The sequence below is a fragment of the Lissotriton vulgaris genome, chromosome 7 (genome assembly GCF_964263255.1).
Source record: "Lissotriton vulgaris chromosome 7, aLisVul1.2, whole genome shotgun sequence".
NCBI classification, from domain to species: Eukaryota; Metazoa; Chordata; class Amphibia; order Caudata; family Salamandridae; genus Lissotriton; species Lissotriton vulgaris.
In genome coordinates, this window is record NC_141695.1 from 806,134,427 (window position 1) to 806,151,182 (window position 16,756).

A 16,756-nucleotide genomic window follows, 5' to 3' on the forward strand; every position below is an offset into this window, starting at 1 on the left:
TCACCCTCTTTTCACACTAATTTAATCTTTAACAGCTGTTAGTTCGACATTGATTTTCATGGAATCACCCTCTTAAACAGCTGACGAGTAAGTTACTTACCTTTGGTAACGATGTATCTGGTAGAAACATAGTCTAGTGTAGATTCATTATGTTAGAATTTCCCCCAGGCGTCAGTCTGGATCCGGAGATTTATCATTAGCAGTACTCCTGCACTTCGCTAGGTGATGTCGGTTGTCTCTGCCTCCGTCATCGGCGTCATGCTCGCTGGAAATGACATTGCGGTTCTTAACATGACTTTCCATGCCAGAAGCGCAGAGCCATGAAAGACTCTGACAACTGCTGCATCAAAACTATGGCCATTTAGGGGAGTCCCTATCCCTAGAAATCAGTTTGCAGACCGGGGAAGATGGGTGGGGCGGAATATGCCTCTACCAGATACATTTACTCATCTGATAGAGACTTCTAGTTGTAGATTCCTTACCTTAGAATATATACTCAAGCAATACCAACCCAAGAACAGGGTCTGCGAAATAAGATCACACAAGGAAATCCTGGCGGACCGAATGGGCAAAGTACCTGTCCCTCTGGACTTGGCTGTCCAGGAAGTAGTGTCTGGTAAACGCATGCAGAGATGCCCATGTTTCCGCCTGACAGATATCCACGATTGGGACTCTGCGTGCTAACACAGTGGTTGCCTCTGTTGCTCTAGAAGAGTAGGTTCTATCCCCACAAAAGGTTCCTTCTTTGGCAGTGCGTAGCACAATTTAATGCATGGGACAACCCATCATGAAATGGTCCTTTTCTGCACTGCTAGACCTTTCTTGGCACCCACATAGCCAATGAAGAGTTGATTGTCCACCCAGATGTCTTTGGTGCGATCAGGATAGAAAGATAACACATGTTTTGGGTCCAGGCGGTGGAGTCTTTTCTCTTTCTTGGAGGGATGCGGGGCGGGTGAAAGTTGAGCTGGGTAATGGATTATCCCACATGAAAGGACGTGACCACTTAAGGGAGAAACAAAGCTTTTGTTCGAAGCATCACTTTATCCAGATGGACAGACAGATATGGCGGCTTGGATGATAGAGCCAGTAGCTTGCTAACTCTGCCCGAAGAGGAGATGGCAATTAAGAAAGCAGTCTTAAGGGTTAGAAGCCTGAGAGGGCAATTATGAAGAGGCTCGAAGGGAGCACACATAAGAAAAGTCAAAAACAAATTTACATTCCATTGGGGCATTATGAAAGGAGATGGAGGAAACAAGTGTGTAAGATCCTTAAGAAACCTATTGAGAATGGGAGAGTTGAACAAAGAAGCCTGATCTGGAAGTCTCAGAAAGGCATAGATAGCCGAAAGCAGAACCCTTCTGGGCCAAAGAAAGAATGTACAATAGGGCAGACAGGGGACCAAGAGCCTTTTGCTGTACCCCATGCTACACATTTGTTCCATCTAAAGGCTTATACCATTTTAGCGGAGGGATGCCTGGCTGCCAAGATGACTTCACAGACTTAAAAAAGGAAGGTCGAAAGTTGTCAACTGATCCTGCTCAATCTCCACGCAAGGAGGTGGAGACTGGACAGGTTCGGGTGAAGAACCGTCCCTTGCCGCTGCCACAGACGATCTTCCTGAAGGGATAGTCCGATCGGAGGATCGATGGTCATGCTCAGAAGGTCGGAATACCGGACTCTTCGTGCCCAATCCAAAGCCACAGGAATGACTTGAGCCCAGTCATGCTCGATGTTCTTGAGCACTCTGGGCAGACGTGGTATAGGCTGAAAGGCAAAGAGTAGGTTGACGCTCCACTTGCGATGAAAAGCATGGCCAAGCGAGCACCATCTTGGAAACTCCAATGCGCAATACTGTTGAAATTGTGCATTCTTTTCCAAGGCGAACAGATCGAACCAATGCTCTTCCCACCACTGAGAGAAACCTTGCACCACCTCCAGATGGAGACACCATTCGTGATCGACCAGGTACCGACGGCTGAGTTTCTCTGCTCTGGCGTTAAGAGAACTCACCAGGTGGTGAATCAGCAGGGATATGCCCTGATGCACCAGCCCTGTCCAGAAGCGGAGATCCTCCTGACAAAGGGTCCACAAGCCCACCCCGCCCTGTTTGTTGCAGTACCACATGGCGGTGGTGTTGTCCTTGAACACCTGCACTGCTCTCACTTTGTGAGAGTGAAAGAATGCCTTCAGAGATAGTCTGATTACCCAGAGCTCCAAAAGGTTGATATGGAGACCCGACTCCGCCGGAGACCAGAAGCCTCTGATCTCTGCCTCTCCCAGGTTCCTGCCCCATCCCAGGAGTGACTCATCCATCACCATTATCAGATCTGGTTGGGGAAGAGAGAGAACTGCCTCTAACCCAATCTCTATTTTGTTAGCCACCACTGCAGTAGCTGCATAGTTCCCTCTGAGATCTGGACGTAATCAGAAAGATTCCCCTGATGCTGCGCCCTCTGTAACTTCAGATCCCACTGCAGAGCCCACATATGCTAGTTAGCATGATCCACCAGCAAGATGCAGAAGGCCATGAGATCCAGCAGCCTCAGAGTAATTCTCCCCGAAATCTAGGATAGATGCTGAAACATCGGTATTGCAGCCCGAATATTCCGTACTCGTTGCTCACGAGGATAGGCCTAAAACTGCACTGTGTCCAGAATCGCTCTGATGACAGGGAGCGTCTGAGAGGGAGTCAGGTGTGACTTCACCATGTTGATAGTGAACCCCATCAAGTGCAAGAGGTTCACCGTAGTCTGGAGGTGGGAGGCGACAGCTTGGGGTGAGCCCGCCTTCAACAGCCAGTCATCTAGATAGTGGAAGACTGGTAACCCTGATCTGCGTGGATGATCTAATAAACCGCCATCAATTTCTTGAACACCCGAGGTGCACTGGTAAGGCCAAAGGGGAGCACAGTGAACTGAAAGTGCTCATGGCCCACCGTAAGTAATGTCTGTGGCAAGGCAGGACAGGGATATGGAAATAAGCGTCTTGCAAGTCCAACGCTACCCTCCAGTCTCCTGGGTCTAGGGCAGTAAGGACCTGGGCCAAAGTGAGCCTTTTGAACTTCTGCTTTCGAAGGAATAAGTTGAGGGTCTGGAGGTCTACAATAGGATGGAGCCCTTTGTCCTTTTTGGGCACCAGAAAGTAGCAGGAATAAAAACCATGTCCTACTTCTGGCACAGGGATCCTCTCCATGGCCCACTTGGCCAAGAGAGCCGTAACTTCCTCGAGGAGAAGCGATGATCCTCCAACATATGGTTGTAGGAGGGTGATATGGAGGGAGGTGTAATCTCGAAGGGAAGGAAGTACCATTTTGGACTATCTGCAGAACCCACCTTTCTGACGTTATGGACAGCCAGTGGAGGAGGTGATGGCAAATCCTGCCTCTAACTGGTCAATGATGGCCCTGAAACGTCAGACTAGGAGGGTTTGAGGCAGTGGCAGAGGGTTAAAGGGTGGACTGGCCCGACCGTTGGTTCCCCCACCCCTTAGCATGCAGGGTCCCACGTCCGTGGCCAGGCAGAGGATAGAAAGCTTGCATGACTTGGTGGCTGGGCTGGGCTGGACAGGACGTTGCTGGGTGCCCCTTCCGTGGCCACAAAAGGCAGACTGAGGGGGACTGGTTGAAGCCATGAGACCCAAGGATCTGGCTGTAGCCCGAGATTCCTTGAAGTGCTCAAGCGCAGAGTCTACCTTCTCGCTGAAGAGGCGAGTGCCATTAAAGGGCATGTCCATCAGAATAGATTGTACATCCCCTGAAAAGCCAGAAGTCCTCATCCAGGCATAGAGTCATAATGCTACCGACAAGGCAACCGTTCTGCCCAATGAGTCAGTGGTGTCCAGTTCAGAATTAACTGTGAATTTCGCTGCCATCCACAACTGCCTGGGAGAGAATGGCCTGGCCCTCCTTCGGGCACTAAGGCAGCCCCTGCGCAGCCATATCCCCGATGGTATGAGAGTATCAGGCCAAAAGCCAAGCGGTATTGACTGACCGCAATGCCAAGCTGGAAGAAGAAAACATCCTCTTCCCAATATGGGCCAGCTTCTTGTGTTCCCTGTTGGGGGGAGTGGAAGTGAATGATCCTTTGGAAGATGAGACAAACGAGCTCTCAGCGGAAGGATCTTGCGTAAGGAACGCTGGGTCACTAGGAGTGGGGTGATGGTGTCGGGAAATTGTAATGTCTACAGGAGCCCCTGTGTTAGGCTTGGATCAAGTCCCCAGAAAGACATCAGTGAGGGCTTTATTAAAAGGCAGAGTAGAAGCTGCAGGCTGAAGCACCTCTGTCTGGAGGTTTGTCCTGAAGGGAGCTCGAGGTCAAGGACCTCGGCTGCCCTTCTCACCACCATTGCTTAGGATTCCTCCTCCTCCATGGGGTCTTCAAGCTGGTCCATTAAAGGGTCCAGATGCCCTTCCCAGTCCTCTTCATCACTTTTCAGTACAAAATCAACATTGGGGATGAACACAGAGACAAAAGTCCCTTCCGGCGTCGGAACCGACGTTGATCGACGCCTGTCCGGCTCTGTGTTCCAGTCAGGGACGAGGATGGAGTTGACACCGAGTCGGTGTCAACTCCATCCTTGTCCCTGACTGGAACACAGAGCGGGACCGGCGTAGGGGGCGTTGTCGCCGGGTTCCATGTCGGCGGAAGATTGAAGTGAAACTACCCATGTCAGTCTGGATTCGATAATAGATCCACTGGGACCTGGGCTGGCGCTGCCGGCATCGACATTCTGATGGCCTCAACCAACTCCATGGGGCCTGAAGGCCTAATAAAATTGTTTCAATGAGCAGGAGATGCTACGGCTCCCGGCACAGTGGGGAGGCATGGAGGCGTATCGGAAAGAGGCTCCGGAGACGGAAGTCTAGAGCAACACCTCTCTGTGTCGCGTGTTGCATCGGCCGATGGACCAGGTGAAGTTGAAGAACGCCTATGCTTCGACTTCTTGTGAATACCTGAACATCTTGAAGATTTTGAATGGGACGAGGACTGCGGGCTTCGCAACCATTCTCATGCCCTTCCTTACTATCGAGAACGAGAGAGACGTGGAGCCTAGTCCCGGGCCTCCAACAGCTTTCGGGACTGCTCCTGTAAAGCTTTTGGATTCATGGCCAGGCACTCCGAGCACGACTTCAGGTCATGGCCGCACTCGAAGCACCAGAGGCACACGAAGCGGGGATCCGTCACAGACATCATCCGATGACAGGATCCGCACGGCTTGAATCCGGTCCTACATTGGGACATCTCGATGCCACCAGGAGTCCAAGACTCTGAGAAAAACATAGACAAAAGTAAAAAAATGGTAGCCAAAAATGGCTAAGGGGTAGCTCTCTCCGGATCTGCGCTTAGGCTGGTACAGAACATATTAAGAACTGACGTCAGCGTGCCCGGGCAGCGTCAATGTAGGTCCTGCAACGTCATTTCCATTGCGCACAACACCGACGCAAACGCAGAGCCGACCTACGCCACCTACCGATGTGTAGGGGTACTGCTAATGAAAAATATCCAGCTCCAGACTGACATCTGGGGGAAATTCTAAGGTAAGGAATCTACAATTTGAAGTCTCTATCAGATCTCATCCTCATTAGAGGGTCAACAAATTCACAAGTAAGCACTTAAATCCAAATTGTTCCTTCATTATTATACTAGGGATACAGATGGATAGCAAATCTAGTAATCTCTGGGTCAAAGGGGTTTCACTCTTTCATTTTTAATGATTGTATCATTTTAAGAGGCAGACTACTTTTCATCGCTCCACTGCTGTTGTTGACGAGGTTAAGATTGTATGATCTTATGCGGAGTGCACAGTGGTTGTATGTGTACCTTGCATAGAATAGGAAATACATGGCACCAGCATTGTTATGTTATGTTAAAGAGATTTATTCAGCGCAAACATTACCCAGAACTGTCAAAGCGCTATGGACCAAAAGGAGTGATCGAGATGTAATACGTTATGGAAACAGTCATGTTTTGAGATTCTTCCTAAACTGAAACAGATCTGGGATTGTTCTAAAGAAAAGAGGAAGTGCATTCTGATTTCTTGGCTGTAGAGATGATAAAAGTCCGGCCTCCCCAGTTGGTTTTCCTGAATCTATTTATTGAGTTTTTGAGATCCGGAGCAGCGTAGGCTTCTACCCGGAACATACCATTTATATGAGTGTTTAAGGAATTCCGGACCAACCACAACCTGGGAAGAAGCACTGCAAACTTCTTTTACACACAGGTCAGCCATAGACTGGAAAGCAGCACTACAAACTACGCTCACACACAGAAAACAACTTGAACAACGTATAAGTATGTGTGCATACATGAAAGGCCTGTGTTGCCTCTCAATTCGCCTCTTATGGTGCCACTTGCAATAAAGATCTCACTATTATTATCTGCTGAAAAGTAAATGCTTTTATAGCGAAACACCAGAGCTAGTGGTTACCGTCGCGTTTTGGTTCATTAATGGATTGTATAGTATGTGGTTGACTTTGCACTGTTTGTGCTGACTTCCTGTGAATGATTCAGCTTTGGTCAGGGTAGGTGAAAATTTCTCCTTTGTCTGGTTCGGGGGCTAATTTGAGTGAAGGTAAGGCCGCTTTTACGGCCTCAAGGATTATGCCTAAGCCTATTGGTGATGGTGAAATTTCGGATAAGAACCTACCTTTGTGAAAGGCGATCATAGCTATTGTATTTGATTAGGCTCTATGTTGTTACGCTCCTAATTTTATTATAACTAGGACCCCCTTCGGCTGTCCCATCCTCGGCTCTTCTTTTGTTAATGCCTTTCTTTCTTTCTTCTTGCCTCTGCAGATCTCCCGTTGCACTTCCACTCCCTGTTATGTCTCCTCACCGGACGAGTGCCTGTGGACCGACGTAGTTATTGAGAAGAACAAGAATGGGGTTCAAGCCAAGCACTACGCCTGCATCAAGCGAAGCGACGGCTCATGTGCGTGGTACCGCGGCGCTGCTCCACCCAAGCAGGAGTTCCTTGACATCGAGGACCCATAAATGGCTGGAACTTGCTCTTTAGTGCCCCCTAGAGGAACCTGTGTGAAACTAGACTGATCCTGTTCCAACATCACTTCCTGGAGAGGCCCATTCCGCACAGACAGATGCACCGAACACTCGGCACCTTGCCCTCCTGTGAAAAGGGTTGTGGCTGAAACAAATTAAGGCTGTTCTTTCCAAATCTTTATTTTAATGGGGAAGGTATGTGGGGACCTTCTATGTCTTTATGTCACAGCTGAAGGTTAGTTTCCCTTACCCTATGTCAGCAGCCCACCAACATGAAATTTATAAATGTAGGGTCTACCTATGGAAATAATGCAAACTGTGTTTTGGAGTGTTAGAATATAAAGTCACTGAGACTTGTAGGGAATTTGTATTCACTGAGTTCTGTGTAGCTGGTCTACCTGGGTCCTCACAAATAGCGCAAGTTTCATGTGTCCTCAGACCTCCTCCTTGACTTCACACCATCCCGCCTTGGCGTTGGTTACAAACTCACCCTTTCTGCGTCAATTTTCTCGCTTTTGCTTGTCTGTGCGATTTGGCATCTGAGCTGGATCTTATAATGACTTGTACAGACAGTGTTGCTTTCAAAGTAAGGCTCAAGAAGTTATAGTGTCAAAATAAGTGAACTACGTTTGAACAACGAAACATAGATAATAATGAGATTTTAAAAACACTATTCCGATTTACCCTGCCCATTTTCCCTGCCTGCTGAAATGCCATAAACGATACATAATCTCCAACTGTGTCTGTGCTCTTTCGTTGAGGTAGAAGTCAGTGGCTCTTGGTGTTGCTTTTTTAGAAATGGGCAGAGCGCATGCGCTTTTCTATTTAGCCCCTTTTTAAACCTATGGTTTGTGCTTGATGTTATTCTTGCTTTTGACAACCCTTACAAAGAGACTCTTGTTACAATCAATGACAGGCCCAACGTTTTCGTTCCTTGTGGCGTAAGCACAGTTGTAGAGTGACTGTGTGATACATCCTTTGGACAATATAAACACCTGCATTGACCCTTCATCTCATCTGACTTCATGTGCAAATACAGAGCACAGAGATAGGTTTCAGGTTTCCATGGATATGAGGCCACACATTTGGGGCATGGCGGTGTCACTACCCCTTACATAATTGGATTGGGAGTATTATTTTCCTTAGGGCCCAAAAGTAACAACAATTCCCTTTGTTTACTTGCCAGGGGATCAATGGCATCCTGCCCTGAGATTGTAGACCCGACCTTCCAAGATTTCTCCAACGTAAAGAAGAACTGTATCCCCACTGTTTCTCTGCAGTAATCACCCCTCCCCTTTATTCAACCTTCTCCTATCATCTCGTTGTTTCTTTACCCATGAGAAACAGAAAACATAATTATCCTGGAGGCGGGACTTCCCGTATGAAGTAGTCAGGCTGTAGTGGTGAAAGATTGACTTCATTCATGAGATATCAGAGCTGCAGCACTTTGAAAGAGGCCACGCCAGCCTGTTATGCAATCAGGTGGATCACCCTTTCAGCTGCTTGAACACACAATCCACTCAACTTGTCAGCCCAGACACTCAACTTATTATTTTACATTTATATAGCGCACAATCTACCATTGTTACAGCTTCACAACACATTTAGTAGTCCAGGGATGACTTTCCAAACAGTTCAAGGTTTCTTTCTGTTAAGATTCGGATTCGGTTTGTGGTAATGTGTGATCAACTCACAAACACACCAACAGACGAAACAGTTAGAAGAATCATGCACTACTCCACATGCACAGACAACCGGAAAGATCACACACTTATCCTAGGATAGATCATACGACCAAACCGAGACAATCAAACAGCCCACAACCCAGCCTTTCAAAGACACAGTCATCAGAACAATCACATACAGCCCTCTTGCCAAATAAGTTGACAATCAAATAAATGACACTCAACACCATAAACTGACAAGTAGACAATCAGAAAGATGATACACTTTACATCACACACAGGAATCTAGACAATCATGCAAACCATGAACGTAGCCACACAAACACTCCTACAACCTCAGCAATTGAACTTCGAAACCCACAAACACAAAAAAGACAATCAAACAAATCACACATTTAACCCCACACTATCAGCTCACCCATTCAACATTACAAACACAGCCCTGGATAAACACTGGAGGAAATTGTCATGCTGTTGGTTAGTGCCACTGTTCCTAATAATATGTCACATAGGATCAGATTGAACTATTCCAGGGTACGTCATAAAACGTCTCGAATTTGACTGCATGTCTGACCTGTCGTTTTCAATTGAGGCCCTATATAGAGTCCAGATCAATATACTATTGTCTCTGCCCTTCATGTCTACCGTCCAGTTGCCCTTCTGTTTGTTTTATTCTGGAAATATGGTCCTGCTTCAGCGAACAGCCAGTGCCTGCTTCTTTTTTTATTTTTGGTCATTGCTGTTGTTCGTAGACATTCGCTTTTCTGTCACCCGTTGTAAAGTGAACGGTGTTGCAAACACTTTAAGATTTTGGACAATAAAGCATCTCAATCCATGGAAAATTTGTTGAGACAGTGTGTTTAAAATACACCCCATTTGTAGAGCACCATACCTTTTGAGCCCTGCGCACTTGCTGTTCATACTGATCTTGGAAGTGTTCAACTGCTCTGTTAATCCTGTCTTCTCTTTGAAAACATTCCTATCCATGAAGTCTGCCTTCAATCAAATAAAAGCTTTAACCTGCATACTAAAGTAGGCCATTTCTCTGTTTTTCTCCTTTTCTTGTATATTTCCCAATTTCAGGGAAGGGAAAACCTTCTGTTCTCGCCAATCCTGAGGTGCTCCCTAGAGCTTGGTAGTTAGCATAATGAAGTCAAGTCAAGTCAAGTCATAAAATTTGTATAGCGCACTACATACCCAGAGGGTTTCAAGGCGCTTAGGAGGGGGAGGGGATTATTTGTCAAATATCCACGTTTTAAGCTGCTTTCTGAACGCTAGGTGATTCTGGGTGAGGCGGAGGTAAGCGGGGAGTGAGTTCCATGTTTTGGCTGCCAGGTATGAAAAGGATCTGCCTCCCATGGTGGTCTTGTTGATGCGAGGTACAGTGGCGAAGGCTTGGCTGGAAGAGCGAAGTTGGCGGGAGGGGGTGTAGAAGGACAGTCGAGAGTTGAGGCAATCTGGTCCGATGTCATAGAGTGATTTGTGTGCGTGGGTAAGCAGTCGGAAAGTGATCCTCTTATTGACGGGTAGCCAGTGGAGGTCATTAAGGTGCCCAGAAATGTGTTCATTGCGTGGGATGTCTAGTATGAGCCTGGCTGAGGCGTTTTGGATTCGTTGTAGTTTCTTCTGGAGTTTAGCGGTGATGCCTGCGTATAGGGTGTTTCCGTAGTCCAGTCGGCTCGTGACTAGAGCGTGGGTGACTGTTTTCCTCGTTTCGGAGGGGATCCAGCGAAATGTTTTTCTGAGCATGCGAAGAATGTTAAAGCAAGAAGAGGATACGGCGTTGACTTGTCTGTTCATGGAGAGTGAAGAATCCAGGATGACGCCAAGGTTCCGTGCGTGGTCTGTCGGGATGGGTGCTTTTCCGAGGTCTTCCGGCCACCAGGAGTCGTCCCATGCGGAGGGGGATGTACCTAAGATGAGGACTTCTGTTTTGTCTGAATTCAGTTTCAGACGGCTTTGTTTCATCCATTCGGCGACTTCTTTCATTCCTTCGTGTAGGTTAGTTTTGGCGGTGTTGGGGTCCTTGGTGAGAGAAAGGATCAGTTGAGTGTCATCCGCGTAGGAGATGATGTTGAGGTTGTGTTGGCGGGCGATGGTCGCGAGGGGGCTCATGTATACGTTGAAGAGGGTGGGACTGAGTGATGATCCTTGTGGCACGCCGCAAATGATTTCAGAGGCTTCGGACTTGAATGGTGGGAGGCGGACTCTCTGGGTTCTTCCGGTGAGGAACGAGGTGATCCATTCCAGTGCTTTTCCTTGGATTCCGATGTTTCTGAGGCGTTGTAAAAGGGTGCTGTGGCAAACTGTGTCGAAGGCTGCAGAGAGGTCGAGGAGGATGAGGGCGACTGTGTCTCCATTGTCCAGTAGAGTTCGAATGTCGTCTGTTGCTGCGATGAGGGCGGTTTCGGTGCTGTGCTTGGCTCGGAAGCCGGATTGAGAGGAGTCAAGGGATTTGTTGGTTTCGAGGAATGCGGCGAGCTGGATGTTGACGGCTTTCTCGATGACTTTGGCCGGGAATGGAAGAAGCGAGATGGGGCGGTAGTTTTTGAGTTCGGTGGGGTCTGCTGTTGTTTTTTTCAGAAGGGCGGTGAGTTCCGCGTGTTTCCAGTCTTCTGGGAAGGTAGCGGAGTTGAGGGAGCAGTTGATGACGTCTCGGAGGTGCGGTGCTATGACGGAGTCTACTTTGTTGAAGATGTGGTGAGGGCATGGGTCTGTGGGGGATCCAGAGTGGATGGAATTCATCAGGCGGATGGTGTCTTCAGTTGAGCAACTTGAGTGTTGGGTTATGACGGAGTCTACTTTGTTGAAGATGTGGTGAGGGCATGGGTCTGTGGGGGATCCAGAGTGGATGGAATTCATCAGGCGGATGGTGTCTTCAGTTGAGCAACTTGAGTGTTGGGTTCTTTGGCTACTGGGCTAGAGGCAGTGCATAGAGATGGCATCATCTTTTGCCTACATACCACCCAGATCCAAAACACACACACATGATTTGATACATAAGAGATATCAAGTAGGGTTAGTCGGTGTTAGTAGCTGCTGCTACCCTGGACTCCCCTGACACTGCCACTGATAACCGTGTACTAAAGGGCAGCAAAGGCAGCTGCAGGAACGGAAAGTTAATAAAAAAAAGTCTCTAAAAGCCCTCGATATTCACTCCACAACTTTCTCCTACTTTTTCAGCAGCAAATAAGGACTAATTAGGGTGTGTGAAGTCACATTTGCTACTGATGGCATTTTAGTGAGAAAAAAAACGACTGTACTAGTGACCAGCTAATAAAATGGTGATGAGCAATTCAATATTCTCATTTGACAACTTTGATTAGAAAAGTAAACCTCAAGACACAAAGCTGACACAACTTTATTGAACACTACTCAATGGGACATAACTCAAAGCATACCTTCAATGGAAAGCCATGCACTTTCAACAAATCTCCATGCATACATACTGCATAACTCCAATCACGCAATCAATCCAGTTTACACTAAGAACAACTCCAAGGATACCCTCATCACAATCCTATCCTAACCTACACATTAGCTCCCAAATTATCTGTAACCCAATGCCTTGCACACCACCCGCTAAATTCCAACTACACCACCAGTGCACACATTAACCACAACTTCAAGAACACCATCAGCTTCATTCCACCTCTGCTATTAATTCAACCCTGTCTACACGTACTTTACAAAAACCACATAAAAAGTATTCGGCATAACATCCACATACACCATCAACAGAAATCGAAGTATACCACCAGCACAAATACAAAAACATTACTAGTGTCATTACACATGCGACTACCCTCGAAAACTGAGCACCACACGTTCACAGATGCCATTAGTTACTCTATCTGCACCAGCAAAGGGAAGTGGTGGCCGACGTCCATACAGTTGTCTGACATGAACTTGCCAGATAGGAATATCTTTTGAATGAAAGTTTGCAAATAATGTTCGCTTTTTTTTTTAACTTCCAGATGATTTAGAGTCATTATTGTTTAATGTTTTAAGGATCTCACAATTGTTCATCATCTGTGCAGCCAAGTCAATTTAAAAAAGTTTACACAATAGTTCTTTTTAAGAAACATCTTCGCTTAATAAGTATTAAAACTATATATCTGTAACATTCCGTTGGCAGTAATTTAAAGCTTTGTGGATTTTTTTGCTGGGAATTAAAGTCTGAACCTTCTTGTGCTGGGAACACATGAAAGTTATTGAATAATTGCCATCGGAGCAGTGAGTGCATGCCTTTGGAGCTTTAAAGTCCATCTATGTGACGTCCATTCGTGGAAAATAAACAGTATTATCACCAAAAGGAAATTATGTCTATAGTGAGTGTTATTTCAAGCTACATATATGTATATGTGCGAGAACGTGTGTGTGAGCGCGCACCTGTGAGTGCATGTCAGGGACCAGCAACTGTTGCGGAATCTGAAAAAAAAGCTTTTTGTGAAACTAGAGCAGTGTATGCGAGATAAACGACAATATCTGCAAGTGTAGGAGATGCATCAATAGTAGATGTGTAAGAAAGATAAAGGTAATAAAAATAAAACCGTGTGTTAGAGTTATAAGACAATGCGAACTAGTAGAGAACATACAACAATAACAGATGTGTAATAAAAAAAATTGGATAGTAACAATAGTACAGCACATTGGAGATAGAAGATAATGGAGCAGATTTATTAATACTACGCATCAATGAAACTTTAAAAAAAAGGTGAAACAAAGTGCAAAACTTTATTTGCACTGGAAAGTAGTCTTAAGGTAACACAAATAGCGTTTTGCGTAACTTTATGACAAAAAGTGTGTTCTATGGGTGATACCTGGGCGATCCCAAGATACCACTCAGTTTTTGCAGCGCAGATATGGAAATTATGCTGTGATGCGAACAGGTGTTGCATCATGGGTATGGTGTGCTGTTTAGTGGTACTGCATGCAGTGTTTGTATTGTCTGTGTATGCATATGAATGTATGTGGTGCATATACCTGAAGGACTTATTCATTTTATGAGGCAGATCTTAGAACCTACACTCCGCCCACCTCACCCTCGCACAGATACCATGCATCCGCCGTGCAGCACTGGACAATGCTCCTTCTCCCACCTCGCCACCAAGTCCTGTAACACCCTGTAGATTCTAAATATAGTGTCTGATGACTGTAGCGCCTGTGTTTCGGGTGAGCATTTTAGGGGTGAGGATGATTTGATGGTTGGTGAGTTAAATCTTGTTCACAGGAAACCTCAATTTTTTAATGTACGGATTAATGGTGTCAATGTGTGTCTCATGGCTGATTCGGGGTCACCTTTCACATGAATCGGTCCTGAAATTTTTGCGATGTTCAAACCTCAAGAGCTTCAACCATCCAAAGTGAAAATGTGTGCCTATGATGGGAATAAGATTGAAGTGGAAGGTCACTTTGATGGTCTTCTTGAGTTTGAGGGTAAGGCTGCACAAGGGATCGTTTTTGAGGCCAAGGAAGGTTCAACTTTACTAGGATGGCATAACCAAGGTGAATTAGATATAATTCTGGATCCTAATCATCCTAGTTGCGTGAGGTCTAGGTCGGATTTGAATCTGATGTGTTTGAATGTGTCTGTTTCTTGTGAGTGGACTGCTAAATTTCCCAAAGTTTTCACCAAATAGCTTGGGAAATTGTAAGGGTTCAAGCTTAAAATAATTAAAAAATCAGGATCAATTCCTGTCAAACACAAAGTACGCAAGATGCCTTTATCGTTAAAGGATGACCTGCATAAGGAACTTGATAAATTGCATAACCTTGTCGTGATTGAGCCCATTGAAAGCTCTGAACGGCTTGTTCCAGTGGTTTTAGCACGTAAAGGGGACAAATCTTTGCGTTTGTGTGTTGTACTGCGTGACGTTAATCACAGCATTTGGGTGGATAGGGAACCTCTGCCTAACATTGGTGAGATGCCAAGTACCTTGGAGGGGGCATCTGTGTTCACCATGTTGGACATGTCTGCTGCGTACCATCAAATTGTTTTGTGTGAGGAATACAGGCATTTGACTTCTTTCTTTACTCCTGAAGGCGCTTTTAGGTTCAAGAGCATGCCATTTGGGTTGGCGTCTGCTTTCTCTGTTTTTCTAAGACTCATGAAGCAGATTTTCAACGTTTGTGACGGAGTCCGTTACTTTCAGGCCGACATTTTAATTTTTGGTCAGAATCTGCAACAACATAATGAGCGTTTCAATCAAGTTCTAGGTATATTGCAAGCTAAGGATGTAACTTTCCGTGCAGACCAGTGCAAGTTCGAACAACGAGGTGTTGACTATTTATGCCACTATATATCTAAGGATGGCATTAGTCCCAAAATGAAGCTGATAAAAGCTGTGGAAGAATCGCCTGTTCCTAGTAACAATGATCAGCTAAGATCTTTTTTAGGCTTAGCTGAATATTATTTTAAGTTTGTACCCCATTTTGCTGACAAAACGAATCCAATGAGGTATTTTTTGAAAAAGGGAGCGATTTATGTGTGAAACGATGAGTGTCAAAGAGCTTTTGACATGGTATGATCAGACATTGTGTCAGTACGTCCTTTGAAAATGTTTGACACCAGAGACAGTAGCATCATAGGTACTGATGCAAGCATTTTCGGGTTAGATGCTGTACTCATGCACAAGAGGGGTGATGGCAAGGAAGAAATAGTTGCTTTAATCTCCCGGGCTATCAGAGGAGCAGAGCACACTTATTCCACCATTGAGAAGGAAGCCTTAGCTTTGTGGTGGGGAACTCAACATTTCCACATGTATATATGGGGTGTTCCTTTTCTGTTAAGAACTGACCACAAACCATTGGTTGACCTGTTCAACACAAAAAGGGGTGACAAAGCCACTCCTAGGATTGTTGAGTGGAAATATCGGTTACAAGAATTCAAGTATGATATTGAGTATGTTCTGTGCAAAATGAATATCATAGCAGAATTTCTATCCCGCACGCCATTGGATAATTTGGATGAGTGTGCGGGAGGGACTATGGACGGGGACGATGATGTAGTGTGTTTAGCCAATCCCGCCAGTAATGTGCTGCAAGGTATGTTGGATGAGAGTGAGTGGAGGACAGGGTTGGTTAAGGATCCTGTGTTGTGCAATGTCATGAGTTGGGTTGCGCAAGGATGGACCAATTTAAAGTCTTTGGATGAGTCTGTCAAGCCTTATGGGCAAGTTGCGTGTGAGTTGACATGTGTAGATTGGACTCTTGAGGAGACTCAGATTGTTAGTAGTTCCGATGAGTTTGAGGGGGAAGATTTTTGAATTGGCCCATGAGGGTCAATCTGGCATAAGGGTAATGAAACGTAGAGTACGTGAAGACTTCTGGTGGCTTGGTGTGGATAAAGCAGTGGAGAGCCATGTGCGCAATTGTGGGCCCTGTGTGGTGAGTGATAAGTCGCAAGTGACTCATCCTTCTCCCATTAACCCGGTAAATTCTCCTCTTATTCCGTGGTCTAAGGTGGCTTTGGATATTGCTGGTCCAATTAATGTTTTAGGTGGCAGGTCCAAATTTGCAATCGTTCTCATCGACTACATGTTTAAATGGCCTTAAGTGGGTTTTGTAAACAGCATTACTTCTGATGCCAATATACAATATTTACACAAGGTTTTCATGCGAAAACAGTTTCCAGCAGAAATTGTGACAGAAAATAGTACACAATTGGTGTCCAGCGAAATGGAACCATTTCTAGCATTGCTGGGGATCAAGCACACTAAGACGTCCTTGTATCATCCTTGGAGCAATGGTTTGGTTGAACGTTTTAATCGTACGTTAAAGAACCATTTGCAATTAGCGTGTGTCAACAATTTAGATTGGAAATCTGTTGTGGATGATATGCTGTGGGCATACAGAACTACTCCTAATTGTCCTGGTTCTAAATTGAAGCATGAGGGGATGAACCGGAATGTTGATGACGCTGGGTTGAGAGGAGTGGTGGATATTAGAAAGAAGGTACAACGCAAGTATGGTGGTGTGAATTCTGAGCATGCGCCCAGTGATTTATGTGCGGGAACGTGGGTCAGAATCAAGAAACCGGACCATGTTCCAAAAGGTGTTTTAAAATTC

At 45.8% G+C, this 16,756-nt stretch overlaps 1 protein-coding gene across 1 annotated transcript in view; it reads left to right on the forward strand.

Annotated features, from left to right (window-relative positions):
* TIMP2 (TIMP metallopeptidase inhibitor 2) overlaps nt 1–13,006 on the forward strand; it is a 268,799-nt gene extending 255,793 nt beyond the window's left edge. The window contains exons 5-6 of the mRNA XM_086931076.1: nt 6,798–9,838; nt 11,574–13,006. Coding sequence (XP_086787202.1) covers nt 6,798–6,995 — 198 coding nt within the window. The 3' untranslated portion in view covers nt 6,996–9,838; nt 11,574–13,006. The remainder of the gene's footprint in view (nt 1–6,797; nt 9,839–11,573) is intronic.
* Nucleotides 13,007–16,756: the final 3,750 nt, after the last annotated feature.